This window comes from Anomaloglossus baeobatrachus, chromosome 1, assembly GCF_048569485.1.
Source record: "Anomaloglossus baeobatrachus isolate aAnoBae1 chromosome 1, aAnoBae1.hap1, whole genome shotgun sequence".
NCBI lineage: Eukaryota > Metazoa > Chordata > Amphibia > Anura > Aromobatidae > Anomaloglossus > Anomaloglossus baeobatrachus.
In genome coordinates, this window is record NC_134353.1 from 331,366,306 (window position 1) to 331,388,299 (window position 21,994).

General features: G+C 50.2%; 1 protein-coding gene across 1 annotated transcript in view; it reads left to right on the forward strand.

The window, feature by feature from the left end:
* The first annotated feature begins 4,699 nt into the window (after window positions 1-4,699).
* Window positions 4,700-21,994, forward strand: part of ABRAXAS1 (abraxas 1, BRCA1 A complex subunit) — a 62,280-nt gene continuing 44,985 nt past the window's right edge. The window contains exons 1-3 of the mRNA XM_075352019.1: window positions 4,700-4,943; window positions 9,093-9,183; window positions 11,204-11,240. Of these exons, the coding sequence (XP_075208134.1) occupies window positions 4,857-4,943; window positions 9,093-9,183; window positions 11,204-11,240 (215 nt within the window). The 5' untranslated portion in view covers window positions 4,700-4,856. The remainder of the gene's footprint in view (window positions 4,944-9,092; window positions 9,184-11,203; window positions 11,241-21,994) is intronic.

Below are 21,994 nucleotides of genomic sequence, written 5' to 3' on the forward strand. Positions count from 1 at the left end.
TGGAGGGAGGTAACAAGGATTTGTGTCTGACTGATGTGCCTATCTCGGGGTGTGGGGTGTGTTGTTGTAGTCCCTGTGACGACCTGGCTAGGCCAGGGCGCCACACTATAATGCCAACGGCATCCCTGGGAACCAGTAGCTTCTGCTCTGGTCCCCATCACTTCTTTCTGCTCCCAGGATCTGGACGCACGACGCAGATCTCCTAGTAGCCTGTAAAGTGTGTGCGCGCGCGCACTCCCCACCTCTTAAAGGGGCAGTGTGCGCACTCTGTTAGTATCTTCAGCCAATGGCTGGAGGACACTAGGTAATTAAGACACCCTCCACCCACTAGGTAGTTAAGACACACTCCCCCCTTAGTTTGTATGTTAGCTAGTTCTCAGGTCCCTTGAACTTATTCCAGTCCTATGTTCCTGAACAAGAGTTCCAGTCCTTCCTGTACCCAAGCTCCTGAGTCTGTTCATGTCCTGCATACCCATACCCATGTTCAAGTCTGTACCAGCCATCCTGTTAGCACCTGCTGTCCAGTCTGTATCAGCTGTCCTAGCTGTACTTTAGTCCATACCTGCATTCCTGACCCCTGGGGTCTGATGCCACAGAATTGGGGACTGCCCTGGAGTGGTACCTGGTGTCTTCCTTCGGGCACAAGCCTAACCTCACCATCAGAGGTTCTAGTGAAGATGAAGTAGTTTCCTAGTCATGAATATCCAGGGAAAGCCCGAACCAGTGCAGTGGGTCCACACCCACCAGCATAACAACACTATTGGAAATTATAAACAGTTACAGAAATTGCACTAAAAAATGTGGTCCTTATTCAGTGACATCTTTTTTTTGCTTGTCTCTTGTGCTCCTGCATCAGATCATCTCTTACAATTGCCCAACAGTAATCTGCAAGCATTGATGGACTCCATTTTCCTTGATATCTTTTCTCCATAGCTGCAATATCTTGATGAAATCTCACACCGTATTTGTTGCTCACTGCTCCGCAGTTTGGAGGAAAGAAGTCTAGATGTGAATGTAAGAAATTACTCTTTAAGGACATATTACAGCCAAGCTCCTTATATGTTTTGAGGAGATTCTCCACCAACTCTTCATAGTTATCTGCTCGTGAGTTTTCCCAAAAATTAGTTACCACTAATGTGAGTGCTACCCATGTCGCCTTTTCTTTGCTCTGCAACAAGGCGAGAACCTCCTCATCTTGTCACATCGTGTTTTGTTCTAAACTCGCCGATTGTTATGGCGGCATCAGACACTGTTCAGACCACAGACTTTGAGACTGCTCACGATATTTTCTCTGGTGTACCTGAGTTGCACAGGCAGGCTCGGGCATCAACCGGCTGTGTGCTCATTAGAGATCAGACTAACAGGGGTTTTCCCACAAAGATCTTCGAATAGTCATAATTTCCACAATTGTATGTGTTTAAAAATAAGTTCCTGTGCTGAGATAATCTTATACAACCCCTGGCAAAAATGATGGACTCACCTGGCTCTGATGATGTTCATTCAGTTGTTTACTTTAGTTTAAAAAGAGCAGATCACAGACATGGCACAAAACTAAAGTCATTTCAAATGGCAACTTTCTGGCTTTAAGAAACACTAAAAAAAAATCATGAAAACATGATGTGCTAACCAGCAACGGTTACTTTTCAAGACCAAACAGGGGAAAAAAATTATGGAATCACTAAATTATGAGAAGAAATTATGGAATCACCCTGTAAATTTTCATTTCCAAAACCAACACCTGCATCAAAAAAGATCTGCTCTTAGTCTGCATCTAAAAAGGAGTGATCACACCTTGGAGAGCTGTTGAACCAAGTGGACTGACATGAATCATGGCTCCAACACGAGAGATGTCAATTGGGTCATTCCGTGTCAAGTGGACCAGTGGTCCCCACTCGACGTTCTCCGATTTTGCTGAAAATTTCCTCTCCTTTGTTTCAATTGGGTCATTCCGTGTCAAGTGGACCAGTTTTAAAAATCGTCCCCACTCGACGTTCTCCGATTTTGCTGAAAATTTATAAGGATGTTTGAAAAGAGGTTCTGTAAATTTTTAGGGCCAGATCTCAAATATATTGGGCACTGTTGACCTTTCACTGGAGGCCCCCCAGGTTCCAAAGCCTGAGGGTGGGTGTCTTTGCCTAGGATCCCAAGCCTAATATTGGGTATCTTTTGTTGGTTCCCAAGCCATAATGTTCAGTCTAAGTGAGCTAGTATGCCAAATTTCAGCATCATAGCCAGTATAGAACTCTAATGGCTATGTGCCAAAGTTTGCAAAATCCTCTTAGCTGAAGCCGCAGGCTTGGGGGGGGCCTCCAGTGAAAGGTCAACAGTGCCCAATATATTTGAGATCTGGCCCTAAAAATGTACAGAACCTCTTTTCAAACATACATGTACATCCTTATACATTTTCAGCAAAATCGGAGAACGTCGAGTGGGGACGATTTTTAAAACTGGTCCACTTGACACGGAATGACCCAATTGAAACAAAGGAGAGGATTATCAAACTCTTTAAAGAGAGTAAATCATCATGCAATGTTGCAAAAGATGTTGGTTGTTCACAGTCAGCTGTGTCTAAAGTCTGGACCACATACAAGCAACATGGGAAGGTTGTTACAGGAAAACATACTGGTAGACCAAGCAAGACAGCAAAGCGTCAAGACAGGAAACTTAAAGCAATATGTCTCCAAAAGAGGAAATGCACAACAAAATAAATGGGAACGAATGGGAGAAAACTGGAGTCAATGTCTGTGACCGAACTGTAAGAAACCGCCTAAAGGAAATGGGATTTACATACAGAAAAGCTAACAATAAAACGATGACTGCCTGAAGAGAACATGTAAATTTCCACAGTCATTGATAATATGGGGCTGCATGTTAGGTAAAGGCACTGGGGAGATGGCTGTCATTACATCTTCAATAAATGTCAAAGTTTACATTGACATTTTGGACACTTTTCTTATCCTATTAATTGAAAGGATGTTTGGGGATGATCAAATAATTTATAAAGATGACAATGCATTCTGCTATAGAGCAAAAACTGTGAAAACATTCCTTGAAAGAAGACACATAAGGTCAATGTCATGGCCTGCAAATAGTTTGAATCTCAATCAAATTGCAAGTCTTTGGTGGAAGTTGAAGAAAATGTCCATAGATATGAAGAAGAAAACGGCACTTCCTTCGTATATATTTTCAAAAGATGTTGGGGTGCACTTCAGGTTCCAAAGCCATACAACAAGAAGTAACAAGGCACTCCCAAAGTGTGATGAAAAAGTGTATTTATTGTGCTTGAAGAACGTTTTCGGTCCAAATTGGACCTTCCTCAGTAGCACAAATGTGAGGAGTGATGTGGCATGGACTGCGGGCGCGGAATCCACCGCTGCATGGGGGCTGCCATGGCAGCCCCCATGCAGCGGTGGATTCCGCGCCCGAAGAAAATGTCCATGACAAGGCTCCAACCTGCAAAACTGATCTGGCAACAGCAATCAGAGAAAGTTGGAGCCAGATTGATGATGAGTACTGTTTGTCACTCATTAAGTCCATGCCTCATAGACTGCAAGCTGTTATAAAAGCCAGAGGTGGTGCAACAAAATACTAGTGATGTATTGGAGTGTTCTTTTGTTTTGTTTTTCATGATTCCATAATTTTTTCTTCAAAATTGAGTGATTCCATAATTTTCCCCTTGTTTGGTCTTGAAAAGTAACAGTTACTAGCTAGCACATATGCTTTCATTATGTTTTCATGTATTTTTAGTGTTTCTTACAGCCAGAAAGTTGTCTGAAGTGTTGCAATGCCTGTGGTTCAATTGATCCAAGTCTACAGAGTCTTTGTCCAACTAACGGCGGCGTCTGCACCACCACACTCTGCCCCACCAAGTCATCTCCTGTCCCCAAAGTGACGGCGGAACCAGGGGTAAGCCTGATAGAAGGGGCCACGACTACAATCCCCGAGGCACCCCTGGCACCCCGTTACAGATGTGTCTGACTGTACAGGGACATGGTCTGATTATACCACAGCTCCTGGGCAGGGAGGATGCAAAAGAGTATAATGACATTGGTGAAGGTGTGTACGCGTGTTCCGTGTGCTGTCCCTGTGCTAGCCGTATGACATCTGGATAGCACACGGACAGCATGAGCTGGTATACTTACCTGTCCCCAGCGCTGCTGTCTGTGGTGCTGCTGTTACTTCTGGGTCAGCAATCAGTGCAGTTAATATGCAATGAGCATAATGGGCAGCCTGGAAGTAACGCAAGTATAAAAATTCTTTATTTTTATGTCGCCTGTGTTTTCTCCGGTACGTGTCACACTGATTGATGTTAAAACGGACATGTCCACACGGACACAAGGTGTATGTCAAAACACGAATGTGTGCGCAGACCCATTGATTTTAATGGGTCTACGTTTGTCCGTGTCTCCGGTACGTGTGAAAACGTACGTCACACATACCGGAAACATAGAGGTGTGAAGGAGGCCATAGTCATCTTGTGAAGCTCATCCCATACACCTTGATGTGGACAAAAAAAAACAAAGTTATGGCTCTGTGAAGAAAGGGATAAAAAAATGAAAGCGCAAAAACAAACAAATAAGGAGTTCCTCTTTTCTGCCAGCTAGGACCTGTCATGGCGCTTTCCCTCTAGGTGCAGGATCGGTTTTGTCCGGCAGGGGTCGCTCTGTCCTGCGGTGTCGCGCTACACATGCCCGCGGTCCTCTCGCTGCCGCGGTGTACAGTACACTTCCTGCTTCTACTATAACGAGTTTCTCCGTTACAGGGTGAACGGCTCTACTTTCTGAGCGACGTGACCGGTAGGAAAGCGGTGCGCTCCACACAGAGGCCGGTATGGTGGCGGGGAGTGAGCGGTCACCATGGCAGGGGAGAGCACCAGGGCGCTCATGTCGGGGTTTGTTTTTGGCGCCCTCGGCTTCCAGCATGTGAACTCCGGCTCAGACTCGGTGAGTAGCGGCTCCGGAGACGGCTGTGTATTGGGGGGTCCTATCGCCATCATGTAGATGAGGGTGCTTAGTATGGTGCCCTGAACCCCTCTGCCAGAGCTCTACCACCTGCACACAGCGCTGCACGGCTCATCTATTGGGCACAATCAGGGGCAACCATAAAAATAATTGCAATAATCAAAGGATAATGATGCATTTGTCCCTTCCCGCCACTGTCCGTCCATCAGCGACTGTCCGTCCATCAGCCACTGTCCGTCCATAAGCGACTGTCCGTCCGTCAGCCACTGTCCGTCCGTCCGTCAGCCACTGTCCGTCCGTCCGTCAGCCACTGTCCGTCCGTCCGTCAGCCACTGTCCGTCCGTCCGTCAGCCACTGTCCGTCCGTCCGTCAGCCACTGTCCGTCCGTCCGTCAGCCACTGTCCGTCCGTCCGTCAGCCACTGTCCGTCCGTCCGTCAGCCACTGTCCGTCCGTCCGTCAGCCACTGTCCGTCCGTCCGTCAGCCACTGTCCGTCCGTCCGTCAGCCACTGTCCGTCCGTCCGTCAGCCACTGTCCGTCCGTCCGTCAGCCACTGTCCGTCCGTCCGTCAGCCACTGTCCGTCCGTCCGTCAGCCACTGTCCGTCCGTCCGTCCGTCAGCCACTGTCCGTCCGTCCGTCCGTCAGCCACTGTCCGTCCGTCCGTCAGCCACTGTCCGTCCGTCCGTCAGCCACTGTCCGTCCGTCCGTCCGTCAGCCACTGTCCGTCCGTCCGTCCGTCAGCCACTGTCCGTCCGTCCGTCAGCCACTGTCCGTCCGTCCGTCAGCCACTGTCCGTCCGTCCGTCAGCCACTGTCCGTCCGTCCGTCCGTCAGCCACTGTCCGTCCGTCCGTCCGTCAGCCACTGTCCGTCCGTCCGTCCGTCAGCCACTGTCCGTCCGTCCGTCCGTCAGCCACTGTCCGTCCGTCCGTCAGCCACTGTCCGTCCGTCCGTCCGTCAGCCACTGTCCGTCCGTCCGTCCGTCAGCCACTGTCCGTCCGTCCGTCCGTCAGCCACTGTCCGTCCGTCCGTCCGTCAGCCACTGTCCGTCCGTCCGTCCGTCAGCCACTGTCCGTCCGTCCGTCCGTCAGCCACTGTCCGTCCGTCCGTCCGTCAGCCACTGTCCGTCCGTCCGTCCGTCAGCCACTGTCCGTCCGTCCGTCCGTCAGCCACTGTCCGTCCGTCCGTCCGTCAGCCACTGTCCGTCCGTCCGTCCGTCAGCCACTGTCCGTCCGTCCGTCCGTCAGCCACTGTCCGTCCGTCCGTCCGTCAGCCACTGTCCGTCCGTCCGTCCGTCAGCCACTGTCCGTCCGTCCGTCCGTCAGCCACTGTCCGTCCGTCCGTCCGTCAGCCACTGTCCGTCCGTCCGTCCGTCAGCCACTGTCCGTCCGTCCGTCCGTCAGCCACTGTCCGTCCGTCCGTCCGTCAGCCACTGTCCGTCCGTCCGTCCGTCAGCCACTGTCCGTCCGTCCGTCCGTCAGCCACTGTCCGTCCGTCCGTCCGTCAGCCACTGTCCGTCCGTCCGTCCGTCAGCCACTGTCCGTCCGTCCGTCCGTCAGCCACTGTCCGTCCGTCCGTCCGTCAGCCACTGTCCGTCCGTCCGTCCGTCAGCCACTGTCCGTCCGTCCGTCCGTCAGCCACTGTCCGTCCGTCCGTCCGTCAGCCACTGTCCGTCCGTCCGTCCGTCAGCCACTGTCCGTCCGTCCGTCCGTCAGCCACTGTCCGTCCGTCCGTCCGTCAGCCACTGTCCGTCCGTCCGTCCGTCAGCCACTGTCCGTCCGTCCGTCCGTCAGCCACTGTCCGTCCGTCCGTCCGTCAGCCACTGTCCGTCCGTCCGTCCGTCAGCCACTGTCCGTCCGTCCGTCCGTCAGCCACTGTCCGTCCGTCCGTCCGTCAGCCACTGTCCGTCCGTCCGTCCGTCAGCCACTGTCCGTCCGTCCGTCCGTCAGCCACTGTCCGTCCGTCCGTCCGTCAGCCACTGTCCGTCCGTCCGTCCGTCAGCCACTGTCCGTCCGTCCGTCCGTCAGCCACTGTCCGTCCGTCCGTCCGTCAGCCACTGTCCGTCCGTCCGTCCGTCAGCCACTGTCCGTCCGTCCGTCCGTCAGCCACTGTCCGTCCGTCCGTCCGTCCGCCACTGTCCGTCCGTCCGTCCGTCAGCCACTCATACCATTTGGTGGGTACAGTCAGGGCACAAACAGCGCCTGTATGGAAATGCCAGTGCACCACTTTCCAAGAAAATCTAGAACAAGCTGCTGAAATGAGGGGGCTATCCTAATGAACGCACCTCTACGGATGTCTTAATATTCAATCTTCAGGAGCGCACCTCTATGGAAGTGCTGATGTTCAATCTTCAGGAGCGCACCTCTATGGAAGTGCTGATGTTCAATCTTCAGGAGCGCACCTCTATGGAAGTGCTGATGTTCAATCTTCAGGAGCGCACCTCTATGGATGTGCTGATGTTCAATCTTCAGGAGCGCACCTCTATGGATGTGCTGATGTTCAGTCTTCAGGAGCGCACCTCTATGGATGTGCTGATGTTCAGTCTTCAGGAGCGCACCTCTATGGATGTGCTGATGTTCAGTCTTCAGGAGCGCACCTCTATGGATGTGCTGATGTTCAGTCTTCAGGAGCGCACCTCTATGGATGTGCTGATGTTCAGTCTTCAGGAGCGCACCTCTATGGATGTGCTGATGTTCAGTCTTCAGGAGCGCACCTCTATGGATGTGCTGATGTTCAGTCTTCAGGAGCGCACCTCTATGGATGTGCTGATGTTCAGTCTTCAGGAGCGCACCTCTATGGATGTGCTGATGTTCAGTCTTCAGGAGCGCACCTCTATGGAAGTGCTGATGTTCAATCTTCAGGAGCGCACCTCTATGGAAGTGCTGATGTTCAATCTTCAGGAGCGCACCTCTATGGAAGTGCTGATGTTCAATCTTCAGGAGCGCACCTCTATGGAAGTGCTGATGTTCAGTCTTCAGGAGCGCACCTCTATGGATGTGCTGATGTTCAGTCTTCAGGAGCGCACCTCTATGGATGTGCTGATGTTCAATCTTCAGGAGCGCACCTCTATGGAAGTGCTGATGTTCAATCTTCAGGAGCGCACCTCTATGGAAGTGCTGATGTTCAATCTTCAGGAGCGCACCTCTATGGAATGCATCATAAATTCCGTGACCCCAACGATATCTCGTTAGTGATGTCGCTGTGTGTAACGGGGCCTTAAGGCTATGTGCCCACTTGAAATTAAACCTACGGATTTATCAGCAGAAAATCCGCAGATTTTCTGGATTTTCCAGATAAATTCGCAGGTTTCAGCATGTACGGACACTCCCCATGTTATCCTATGGGACATGGGGAGTGCTGTGTCCAAGCTGTGGATACGTCCCGCAGCCGCACGTAACTGCATGTCAATTATTTCTGTGGAATTACCTGCTGAAATCCCGGCCCTCCACTATGGAGATAGAGGCCGGGACGTCCGCAGGTAAGCAGCACGAATGCCCACAGGTTTACCGCAGCTATTTTGTTGGAATCCCGCAGCTATGCATAGCTGTGGATTTTGGGGAGCAGCGGCGGGAAACCTGCAGACATACCTGCGCATATATCCGCGGGTACAAACTCCCGTGGGCACATAGCCTTAGGGTAGAATCTCACTAGTGTATAGCATCAGATGTGATATGCTAATGACACAGCTCATACTGTGCTGCGAGTGTGATCTGAGTGTCATTATACTGTGATCAGATTCTCTCGCATGTGAGAACTGGATCACAGGTGGAGAAGATGGAGATTAAAGGGAACCTGTTAGGTGCAATATGCACACAGAACCACGAGCAGTTCTGTGTGTATATTGCTAATCTCTGCCTAACCGTCCCTGTATACACTTGCATAGATAAATGGATCTTTAGAAAAACTATTTATAAAGATACTTTGATATGCTAATGAGGCCAGGGACTAGTCACAAGGGCGTTACGTCCCTTGGCTAGTTGGCCCCCTTAGTACATCCACAGGGGCATGCTTATATGCTAACAGGCCAATGAATGCGCAGTGTCAGAGGCATGGTACGTTTCATGTAGAATTGGCAGATGAAAGTCTTGGTACTGTGTATAATACTATGTTTTTTTGGTTTTTTTTGTACACAGGAAGGATTTCTTTTGGGGGTCTTGAAGGGAGAAGCAAAGGATAGTATCACTGATTCTCAGATGAGCGACGTACAAGTGGTTTACACCATCGGTATGTTCAGCAGATTGAGACCAGAAATATTTAGTTTTGTTTTTCGCATCCTTTCTTCCAAGAGCCGTAACTTTATTTTTCAGTCAATCTTGCCATATAAAAGCTTAGTTTTTGCTGGACAAGCTGTACTTTTAAATGACACCATGAATTTTACCATATACAGTGGAACCTCGCTTAACGAGTAACCCAGTTAACGAGAATTTCGCTTAACATGCAAAGCTTTCTGTAAATTTGTAACTTGGTTTACGAGAAAGCTTTGTTGTACGATCAAAATACTCACCGCACACACTTCCGGTTCCGTACAGGCACCGCACTCTAACCCGCACTTGCAGTCCACACAAGCACGCACAAAACACACACAAACACGCACGCACACACGTACAGTATTATGCTCACCTTACCTTCCGTTCCATTACCGGTCTCATGGTTCTTGTAGTTCGCCGGCTCATCGTGACGAGGGAGGAATCCTCGCGGCGAACTACAAGACCCAGGAGGCCGGCGATGGAACGGAAGGTAAGGTGAGCATAATATGTGTACCTTCAGTTCCATCGCCGGCCTCCTGGGTCCTGTAGTTCGCCGCTCCAGGATGTGTATCGGCAAGCATGGCGACGAGGCCGGAACTTCAGCTGTCAGACGCTACTCAAAGGCAGCACGCTGACCAATCAGAGGCAAGGGGCTCCTGCCTTTGACATCAGTGCTTTGGGTGCGGAAGTTACACCCTCGTCGTGATGGTTACCCGATACACAGCCCGTACTAGCGAACAGCAAGTCCCAAGACGCTCTGCCGCTAGTAAGAGGAGGTGTCTCATAATAGCTACAGGAGTCATCACATGACCCTGTGCAACTATGGCAACCATCGGCTCCATGTGATCACGTCACGTGACTTCCGATGGCGAGTGAGTGCGCGCTTACCGCAGCGGGCATTTACATCGCGCTGTCACATTTTGACAGCTCGATCTAAGGGGTTAACAGGCGCGGGTGGATCTCGGATCTACTCGCGCCTGCAAGGCACACGTCTCAACTGTTCAAATCAGCTGACTTTGTGTGGGGATCGCCTCCAGCTCACCGCAGCAGCCGGTGGTGATTACCCTGACATGATCCATGACGTATCCAGTACGTCATGTGTTGTGAAGTGGTTAAAGAGAACCTGTCACCAGATTTTTGAGTTCTTAACCAAAACTAGCACCTTCAGCAGCGCCTGTGCCGCATTTTATAAAGGTGCATGTTGTCCCCTGATTCCCCTTGTAGACCCTACAAATACCTTTTATAAAATCTCCCGCCATGTATGTTAATCCTTAGGTCTGGTCTGATGGGCGTCCTATTTTGCGGCTCCTGCCCCTCCTTTTGGCACTGATCGCCGCCCCCCTTTAATGATTGTTGTGGATGATGCCTCTTGTGCCATCTACGTAACTGGGCAAAATCCACCGCCTGTGCAGAGACCTTGCCGTCTCGCACAGGCGCACTTTGCGCCGAAAACATTGGTCTGCGAGTTCTCCGCAAAGGTGCAGCCTAGGTATGTAGATAACGCAGTTGACGTAATGCACATCGCCAGGCAAAATCTCGCATCTGCGTGAGTCGGCACGGTCTCTACGCAGGTGCGTTTTTTTTTTTTTTTGTTTTTTTTTTTCATGTCAAAAAAACGCAGCATGCGCACATAGCCTAATAGTATCTCATATTTCTGGAAGGGGTTAATATGAAGCTGTCAATTTGCATGCATTTTCCTAAACCTTGTGTGACTGCGACAGTCACGGGATGACTCCTCCGTGTGACTGTACCCTGAGTGACTATGGTCTTCAGATAGATCTTTGGCTAGAGGCTATTACAATTCCATTCTACCATCTGAAAATAATGGAGCTGGATGTGCCTGTGCTGTCTCCACCCAACATTGGTGTTCACGAGGTTTATTTCGGCTTGCCCATCCTTCACAACCTAAACCATGGAGTTGGGCATAGTTTCTTCTTATCTGCTTGTTGTTTAAACTATTACCCTTCTAATGCAATTTATATTATTTTATTTTGCAGATATCCAAAGAAATATACCATTATATCAACCGTGCAGGTTTGTAAATGTTTCTGCTTATAAGAGAAAAGTGCTCTAATTTTATGTATTTTTTTTTAATGTGCTATATTATTTTTTTGATTAGCTGAAAAAATATAAGTTTTAGTGTATATACTCACTTGGCATATGTGCACAATCAATTTCTTCAGCGCTCTATTGGGAGACCCAGACGATTGGGGTATAGCTACTGCCCTCCGGAGGCCACACAAAGCACTACACTAAAAAGTGCAAGGCCCCTCCCCTTCTGGCTATACCCCCCCCATGGTATCACGGGTACTCCAGTTTTCAAGCTTTGTGCGAAGGAGGTCAGACATTCCATGCATAGCTCCACAGATTTTAGTCAGCAGTAGCTGCTGACTATTTCGGATGGAAGAAAAGAGGGCCCATATAGGGCCCCCAGCATGCTCCCTTCTCACCCGTAGATGGTGTTGTAAGGTTGAGGTACCTATTGCTGGTACAGGGGCTGGAGCCGCACATGCTGTTTTCCTTCCACATCCCCTTGTAGGGCTCTGTGGAAGTGGGATCCTGCCGGCCTCAAAGCTCTGACGCCGGGCTCCATCCACAGACCCATAGCACCTGGTGGATGCCGAGCAGGAGTACCATCAGGGACAAGGCCCTGCATCATACAGGTACTCTGTGTCCCCGGCAGGCACAGACACACTCCGGGCTGGCTGGGTGTTGTAGTGCGCCGGGGACCGTAACGCTAGAGCTAGTGTTCCTACAGTTTAACTGGGGGACTTTTTTCTGTGTTGTGGGAACGCAGCGCCGACCCCCGCTGGACCGGCGGCGCTGCTGTGACTTTTAGTTCGCCGGGGACACGCCGACCGCGCTTTTACGGCGGTGGCGTTTATAAATCTAGTCCCCGGCTTTTGCGGCCTAGGACGCCGGCAGCTCCGATTCGTTCCCGCCCCCACCCTGTCAATCAGGGTAGGGGAGAAACGCTGTTTCACGGCAGCGACGAGGGCTGGAGCCTGATTTACATGCTCCAGCCCTCTCACTAGGCACAGAGGGAAGCAGGCTTCCCGCTCTTAGTCAGGAACGCCCAGGGCCCGCCCCCCCTCCTCTCTCAGGACGCCGGCAGCCATTACATGCATGTCTGGCTGGAGGAAGGACGCAAGGCTCTGGGAGACCTGGACTAGGGGGCTTTGGAGATCACACACCCGCTCTTAAGCGGGCGGTAAGCGGCTTTTCAGCTGGCCCCTCTAGTGCCTCAGTGTGTATTAGTGTACTGTGTCACTGGACATATATATATTTCCTTATTGCTTGCACTGTGAGGTCGCTTCCTGGCTGTATACCCAGATCGCTCTGAGGAGGCAGCAACATGTCACAAAACGCAAGGCTGCCAAGGCTAGGGCTGTGTACACTGCGTGTGCTGCATGTGGGGCTGCTCTACCAGCAGGCTCCAAGGACCCCCATTGTGTGCAATGCTCAGATCCGGTGCTGCTTCGCCAGCCGGAGTCCGGAGGGGTAGTGACACAGGCTGAGACGCCTGTAAGTCCTGCCCCGGTGTCAGGGACAGACTTTGCAGTTTTTGCTGATAATATGTCTGTGACTATGGCAAAAATCCTTGAAACTTTGCAATCCATGCCTGGGGCTCAGTCTATGGACACGGCGAGGTCTCTGTCCTCTAATCCCCCTCAGTTGGATTTAATCCAGACTGCAAGGGGGTCCCCGGCTTCACAGGCTGAGTATTATGACTCAGATGATAGCCCCAGCCGCCCTAAGCGGGCTCGCTGGGAAAGACCCTCAACGTCATCACACTGCTCAGGGTCTCAGCGCAATCAGTCGCTCTGTGATGCGTCTGATGAGAGTGATCAGGAGTCTTATCCTGGAACCCCTCTCAATCTGGATACCCCGGATGGGGACGCCATGGTAAACGAGCTTATCTCAGCCATCAATAGACTGTTGGATATTTCTCCCCCAGCCCCTTCTGCAGAGGAGGCAGCTGCAGAGCAGGAGAAGTTTCGTTTTCTCTATCCCAAGCGTAAATTAAGTGCTTTCTTGGATCACTCTGATTTCAGAGAGTCAATCCAGAAACACGACGCTCATCCAGAAAGGCGTTTCTCTAAACGTTCTAAGGATACACGTTTTCCTTTCCCCCCTGATGTGGTCAAGCGCTGGACCCAGTGTCCTAAAGTTGACCCCCCGATTTCCAAACTTGCAGCTAGATCCATAGTTGCAGTGGAGGATGGCGCTTCACTTAAGGATGCCAATGACAGACAGATGGACCTCTGGTTAAAATCTGTCTATGAAGCTATCGGCGCGTCGTTTGCTCCAGCATTCGCAGCCGTATGGGCACTCCAAGCTATTTCAGCAGGGTTAGCAAAAGTGGATGCTATCTTACATCCAGCGGTGCCGCAAGTGGCGTCCCTTACCTCGCAGATGTCCGCGTTTGCGTCTTACGCTATCAATGCGGTCCTAGAATCTACCAGCCGCACCTCAATGGCATCCGCCAATTCGGTAGTTTTGCGCAGAGCCTTGTGGTTAAAGGACTGGAAAGCAGATGCTGGTTCCAAAAAATGTTTAACCAGCCTGCCTTTATCTAGAGATAGACTGTTTGGCGAGCCATTGGCTGACATCATTAAACAGTCCAAGGGTAAAGACTCTTCTTTGCCCCAGCCCAGATCAAGCAAACCTCAGCAGAAAAAATGGCAGCAGAGGTTTCAGTCCTTTCGAGGTTCGGGCAAGACACAATTCTCCTCGTCCAAAGGGACTCAGAGGACGCAAAGAAGTTCAGATTCCTGGCGGGCTCACGCGCGCCCCAAGAAAGCAAATGGAGGAACCGCTTCCAAAGCGGCTACCTCATGACTTCCAGCTCCCCCCCTCCGCATCTCCGGTCGGGGGCAGGCTCTCCCGCTTTTCCGACATTTGGATGTCACAGGTCAAAGACCGGTGGGTGACAGACATTTTGTCTCGCGGGTACAGAATCGAGTTCAGTTCTCGTCCTCCAGCTCGGTTCTTCAGAACCTCCCCACATCCAGACCGAGCAGATGCCCTGCTGCAGGCGGTGGACTCCCTAAGAGCGGAAGGAGTAGTGGTTCCTGTACCGCCTCAGGAACAAGGGAGAGGGTTTTACTCCAATCTCTTTGTGGTTCCAAAAAAGGACGGCTCGTTCCGTCCTGTTCTGGATCTAAAGCTGCTCAACAAACATGTGCACGCCAGGCGGTTCCGGATGGAAACCCTCCGCTCTGTCGTGGCCTCAATGTCTCAAGGAGACTTCCTTGCCTCAATAGACATCAAGGATGCTTATCTCCACGTGCCAATTGCTACAGAACATCAACGTTTTCTACGTTTTGTGATAGGAAACGAACATCTTCAGTTCGTAGCTCTGCCATTCGGTCTGGCGACAGCCCCACGGGTTTTCACCAAGGTCATGGCGGCAGTGGTAGCGGTCTTGCACTCTCAGGGACACTCGGTGATCCCTTACCTAGACGATCTACTTGTCAAGGCACCCTCTCAAGAGGCATGCCAGCTCAGTCTACATGCTACACTGGAGACTCTACAGACGTTCGGATGGATCATCAACTTTCCAAAGTCGAATCTGTCTCCGACACAGTCACTAACGTATCTTGGCATGGAGTTCCATACTCGAGCAGCGAGAGTGAAGCTTCCGCTGAACAAGCAGCGGTCACTACAGACAGGGGTGCAATCCCTCCTTCAGGGCCAGTCGCACCCCTTACGGCGCCTCATGCACTTCCTCGGGAAGATGGTGGCAGCCATGGAAGCAGTTCCCTTTGCGCAGTTTCATCTGCGCCCACTTCAATGGGACATTCTCCGCCAATGGGACGGGAAGTCAACGTCCCTGGACAGGAAAGTCTCTCTTTCCCAGACGGCCAAGGACTCTCTACAATGGTGGCTCCTTCCCACCTCATTGTCTCAGGGAAGATCCTTCCTGCCCCCATCCTGGGCAGTGGTCACGACAGATGCGAGTCTGTCAGGGTGGGGAGCAGTGTTTCTCCACCACAGGGCTCAGGGGACGTGGACTCCGCAGGAGTCCACCCTTCAGATCAATGTTCTGGAAATCAGAGCAGTGTATCTTGCCCTACTAGCCTTCCAGCAGTGGCTGGAAGGAAGGCAGATCCGAATTCAGTCGGACAACTCCACAGCGGTGGCATACATCAACCACCAAGGGGGGACACGCAGTCGGCAAGCCTTCCAGGAAGTCCGGCGGATTCTGATGTGGGTGGAAGCCACGGCCTCCACCATATCCGCAGTTCACATCCCCGGCGTAGAAAACTGGGAAGCAGACTTCCTCAGTCGCCAGGGCATGGACGCAGGGGAATGGTCCCTTCACCCGGACGTGTTTCAGGAAATCTGTCGCCGATGGGGAGTGCCGGACGTCGACCTAATGGCGTCCCGGCACAACAACAAGGTTCCGGCATTCATGGCGAGGTCGCGCGATCAAAGAGCTCTGGCGGCAGACGCATTGGTTCAAGATTGGTCGCAGTTCCGGCTCCCATACGTCTTTCCACCTCTGGCACTCTTGCCCAGAGTGTTACGCAAGATCAGATCCGATTGCAGCCGCGTCATACTCGTCGCCCCAGACTGGCCGAGGAGATCGTGGTATCCGGATCTGTGGCATCTCACGGTCGGTCGACCGTGGTCACTGCCAGACCGACCAGACTTACTGTCCCAAGGGCCGTTTTTTCCATCAGAATTCTGCGGCCCTGAACCTGACTGTGTGGCCATTGAGTCCTGGATCCTAGCGTCTGCAGGATTATCTCAAGGAGTCGTAGCCACAATGAGACAAGCTAGGAAGTCAACGTCTGCTAAGATCTACCACAGAACGTGGAAGATTTTCTTATCTTGGTGCTCTGCACAGAGAGTATCCCCTTGGCCATTTGCATTGCCCACCTTTCTTTCCTTCCTGCAATCGGGGTTGGAAAAGGGCTTGTCGCTCAGCTCCCTTAAAGGGCAAGTCTCGGCACTGTCGGTGTTTTTTCAGAAGCGTCTAGCACGTCTTCCTAAGGTGCGCACGTTCCTACAGGGGGTCTGTCATATTGTGCCCCCGTACAAGCGGCCGTTAGATCCATGGGATCTGAACAGAGTACTTGTTGCTCTGCAAAAGCCGCCCTTCGAGCCTCTAAAGGACGTTTCCTTTTCTCGCCTGTCACAGAAAGTGGCGTTTCTTGTCGCGATCACATCGCTTCGGCGAGTGTCTGAGCTGGCAGCTTTGTCATCCAAGGCTCCTTTCCTGGTGTTACACCAGGACAAGGTAGTGCTGCGCCCCATTCCGGAGTTTCTCCCTAAGGTCGTATCCTCGTTTCATCTTAATCAGGATATATCCTTGCCTTCCTTTTACCCTCATCCGGTTCACCGGTATGAAAAGGACTTACGTTTGCTAGATCTGGTGAGAGCACTCAGAATCTACATTTCCCGAACGGCGCCCATGCGCCGTTCCGATGCTCTTTTTGTCCTTGTCGCTGGTCCGCGCAAGGGATTGCAGGCTTCTAAAGCCACCCTGGCTCGATGGATCAAAGAACCAATTCTAGAGGCCTACCACTCTGCGGGGCTTCCGGTTCCTTCAGGGCTAAAAGCCCACTCAACCAGAGCCGTGGGTGCGTCCTGGGCATTACGACACCAGGCTTCGGCTCAACAGGTGTGCCAGGCAGCAACCTGGTCCAGTCTGCACACTTTCACCAAGCATTATCAGGTGCATACCTATGCTTCGGCGGATGCCAGCTTAGGTAGAAGAGTCCTGCAGGCGGCAGTGACATCCCCGTAGGGGAGGGCTGTTTTTTTTTGCAGCTCTAACATGAGGTATTTCTTTACCCACCCAGGGACAGCTTTTGGACGTCCCAATCGTCTGGGTCTCCCAATAGAGCGCTGAAGAAGAAGGGAATTTTGTTACTTACCGTAAATTCCTTTTCTTCTAGCTCTTATTGGGAGACCCAGCACCCGCCCTGTTGTCCTTCGGGATTTTTTTGTGGTTTGCGGGTACACATGTTGTTCATGTTGAACGGTTTTTTCGGTTCTCCGATGTTTCTCGGAGTTAATTTGTTTAAACCAGTTATTGGCTTCCTCCTTCTTGCTTTGGCACTAAAACTGGAGTACCCGTGATACCACGGGGGGGTATAGCCAGAAGGGGAGGGGCCTTGCACTTTTTAGTGTAGTGCTTTGTGTGGCCTCCGGAGGGCAGTAGCTATACCCCAATCGTCTGGGTCTCCCAATAAGAGCTAGAAGAAAAGGAATTTACGGTAAGTAACAAAATTCCCTTCTTTGCAAGTGAAAAGTGTATCTGGCTTAATTCAGGTGATTGCACATATTCATGGGCAAGTCACATCTGTAAACTGTAGAGGTGACTATGAACATGCAGTTCCATGCACTTGTCGGCATGTGCCATTCGCCTCAGTTGAAACTAGCATCATCTGGTGTGGATTTTGCAGCTGCAGTAGTTCCTCAGCAGTATTTTCTCATGTAGATGCCCGCATTCACACGGCTGTGATTCTTGAATTTTTTCTATGCACTTGAATGGGGCCTTAAAGATGCCACATTTTCACTATAATGTTTCTATTCGTTGAGTCAGTTTATCTTACACGTTAACTAAAGCCCGCTTTACACGCTACAATGTATCTTACGATGTGTCGGCGGGGTCACGTCGTAAGTGACGCACATCCGGCATCGTAAGTTATATTGTAACGTGCGACAGCTACGTGCGATTGCGATTGAACATTAAAACGTTGATCGCATGCACATCGTTCATTTCCTTAAAATTGAACGTGAGGTTGTTCAATGTTCCCGAGGCAGCACACATCGCAGTGTGTGACACCCCGGGAACGATGAACTCCAGCTTACCTGCATCCCGCAGCTCCCACTGACAATGCGGAAGGAAGGAGGTGGGCGGGATGTTTACGTCCCGCTCATCTCCACCCCTCCGCTTCTATTGGCCGGCTGCCTCGTGACGTCTATGTGACGCCGGATGTCCCTCCCACTCCAGGAAGTGGATGTTCGCCACCCACATCGAGGTCGTATGGACGGGTAAGTACGTGTGACGGGAAATAATCGTTTGTGCGACACGTTCAACAAATTGAACGTGCCGCACATATGATGGGGACGGCTACGATCGCATACAATATCGTATGCACAATCGTAAGGTGTAAAGCAGGCTTAATTCTTGAACTTCTTTCACATTTTGGAGTTTACTTAAAGGGGTATTCTCTATTTTCAAGTTTTCTCTTCAGCTTTAGTCTACTTCTTGGTTGCTGAGGTTGCAGGCAATTCTTGAGTGTGACCGTTCTGGTCAGTTTCCTTCTGCTGCTGTTCTTGTTCTGACATGTACACTGTTATTACTATATTTGTATATTGAGATAACTGGGCATTTGAACAAATTCAGGAAAGTGAGAGCCCTGATTAAGAGAACTGCTCTGGAAACTGCTGATTGTAGGAACCAGGAGAGTTTGATTATGCAAGAACAGCTTGGTTAGGAACTGTGCGTGAGGTGAGCAGCTAACTGCTGTATAGAAATCAGTGAACTGAAGAGGGGGTGCTGATGTCTTAAGAGTTAAAGAGGACCAACCACCAGGATTTTCATGTATAAACTAAAGCCAGTGCTATACTGGTGCTAGGATGCTGATTCTTAACATAACTTTAGTTATGAGATCGGATGTATAGTTTCTGAAATATAAGCAAGTAAAGTTTGTGAAATGCACTGTTATTTGATAGCAGCTATAGAATATCTAATAGGTGGGTCGGGTTTTGCTAGTTATTCCTGCCCCGTCTGCCTGTCTGTCCTTCCTACCAGTCTCTGTTATTACAAGGGGAGGAGGGAGGAAGGACAGACAGATGTGGGAATAACTAGCAAAACCCGATCCACCTATTTGATAGCAGCTACAGAATATCTATCAATTACCAATGCATTTCACAAACTTTACTTGCCTGTATTTCAGAAAGTATACATCCGATCTCACAACTAAAGGTATGTATAGAATTAGCATCCTCGCACCAGTATAGCACTGGCTTTAGGTTATATATGAAAATCCTGGTGGTGGTCCTCTTTAAATTTTAGGCATTTGCAAAGTGTTTCCTTATTAGGGCAAGCTCTGGTGGTTGATCTCCTTAGAAACCAGGTGTACACTGTAAAAGCTCTAACAGCAGGAGGATGGCATCAGATACAAAAAGCAAGTCCATTGCAAACTTGCTTTTTTTCATTATGTTTAACTAATGCAATTTAATACCCCTTTAAACTATATCATATCTGAGAATGAGAACCCATTTTTATGTACATACATCATGGAAAAGTAGTTATGGACTAAATATTATACATTGATTTATTGTATAAAAGTAAACCACTGCCATGTCACAGCAAACTCTTTAAACCCTTAAAGGGAACCAAACATCATGATTTTGGTATATAAGGTAAAGCCAGTGCAGTACTGGCACTATCAGGCACAGGCTGTACATACCATTAGTGGGCAGCTCGGTTGTTTAGGCTGTGAAATCCAAGTTTATGAAGTTTGAAAATTCATCCACTTTTTGACTGACATTTGCACCTCTCCAGATAATATCCGGGCGGCTTATGCACAAGATTCCCAAACCCCCCACCCCCGCCGCCTGTTCCTCCCTCTCTGTGGCTGTATGCGAATTTCTCTATTCAGTAGCATGGCGTCAGAGTTGGCGCCTGCGCAGAGCGCTTATCTCCGGCGCCATGTTTTTGAAGCCCGCATTACCCAGTTTTGTGCCTGAGAGGGCGGCGCATGCGCTCTCGCTTCTTCAGATCTCCTTGTGACCGCGGGAACGTGCGCGGTCACAACAGGACTGGAGAACAGCTGATCGTACAGATTAGCTGCAGGTACGATATCGTCTGCTGCAGCTAATCGGTAAGATCAGCTGTTCTCCGCGCTACCGCGGTCACAACGAGATCTGAAGAAGCTAGGGCGCATGCGCTGCCCTCTCAGGCACAAAACTGGGTAATGCAGCCTTAAAAAAAACATGGCGCCGGAGAAAAGTGCTCTGCGCAGGCGCCAACTCTGACGCCATGTTACTGAATAGAGAAATTTACATACAGCCAGTGAGAGGGAGGAACAGGCGGCGTGGGGGGTGGGAATCATGTGCTTCTGTTCCATTACCGGTCTCCTGGGACTTGCTGTTCGCTAGTACGGGCTGTGTATCAGGTTACCATAACGACGATGGAGGAACTTCCGCACTCAGAGTGCTGACGTCAAAGGCAGGAGCCGCTTGCCTCTGATTGGCCAGCGCGCTGCCTTTGAGTAGCGGTGACAGAGGAAGTTCCTGCTATGGTTGCCGATACTCAGCCTATACCGGCGAACTACAGGACCCAGGAGGCCGGCGATGGAACGGAAGGTACACATAGAACGGAAGGTAAGGTGAGCATAATGTGTACCTTCCGTTCCATCGCCGGCCTCCTGGATCTTGTAGTTCGCCGCAAGGATTCCTCCCTTGTCGCGATGTACCGGCGACCCAGGAGGCTGGCGATGGAAGGTAAGGTGAGCATAATACTGTATGTATGTGCGTGTGTTTGTGTGGACTGCAAGTGTGGGTTAGAGCGCGGTGGATGTACGGAACCGGAAGTGTGTGTGGTGAGGATTTTGCTCCTACAGCAAAGCTTTCTCGTAAACAGAGTTACAAATTTACAGAAAGCGTTGCTTGTTAAGCGAAATTCTTGTTAACTGGGTTACTCGTTAAGCGAGCTTCCACTGTATACCAAAATCCTGATGTTTGGTTCCTTTTAACGATGCAAGACGAACTATGTACATAATGGGTCGTCTCGCTGCATTTGATGTGGGCTTGCATGAGGAGCCCCCATCTTTCCCTGCACATCGGCTGAATTAATCACCCGACGTGCCTCTCACAGCTGTGAATGGAGTGGCGCTCTGCTTGCAGCTGTTAACCTGTTAAATCCTGTTGTCAATCTCTAACAGCGGCATTTAATGCTGTCTGGCAGGGGGAATGCGCTGTTTTAACCCCTCATTGAGACTCCCACGAGGCGATTGTGGGACGCGGATGAGTTGATATTACAGCCAGGTGTCTGCTGAAGACCCCTGTGTCCGTCATTTCAGTACACCTATGAAAATCAGCCCATGACTGATGTTCATAGGAGACTGTGATTTCTTCTCTATACATCAATGCTGTGCCATTGCTTTATATAGAACAGGTGATCAGACTATTCCAGGATCAAGTTCCCTAAGGGGACTATTAAATACAGTATGAAATAGAAAAAAAATATGAATAATAAAAAAATAAGTTCCAATCACCCCCTTTTTTTACCACATTAAAATTGTAAGAAAAAAACCACAACACACATTTGGTATTGCTGCAATAACAGTCCAATCTTTCAAACCCCTCTCCCCCTCCCCCCAAAGAAAAAATAAATTTGCAGTTTCATTTTTTTCTTATTTATTTCCCTGCTTACCAGTACAACCTATGATACAATGTATGGTGTCATTAAAAAAAGTGCAACTCATCACACCGAAAACAAGCCCTCAAACGGCTATATCGATGGAAAATAACAACATTATGGCTCTTGGAATAAAGGCAGGAAAAAACGAAAATGAAAAACAAAAATCACCTGGTTCTTAAGGGGTTAAGTGGTTAATGGGTGTAGCACTACATGGTGACTACCAGGTGTCCCAAGAGTACACATGCTACCAAGCAAAGCTCCCCACAGCTATTGGCCACGTCACCCCACAAACACAGCAGCAATGGCTGCCAGTTTTAGCTCCAACACAAAGTAAGCCCTGAGGGTCTTTGCTTGGCAGCATTAGGTGCCTTGGTCGCTGCCCATGTGGGTACGATGT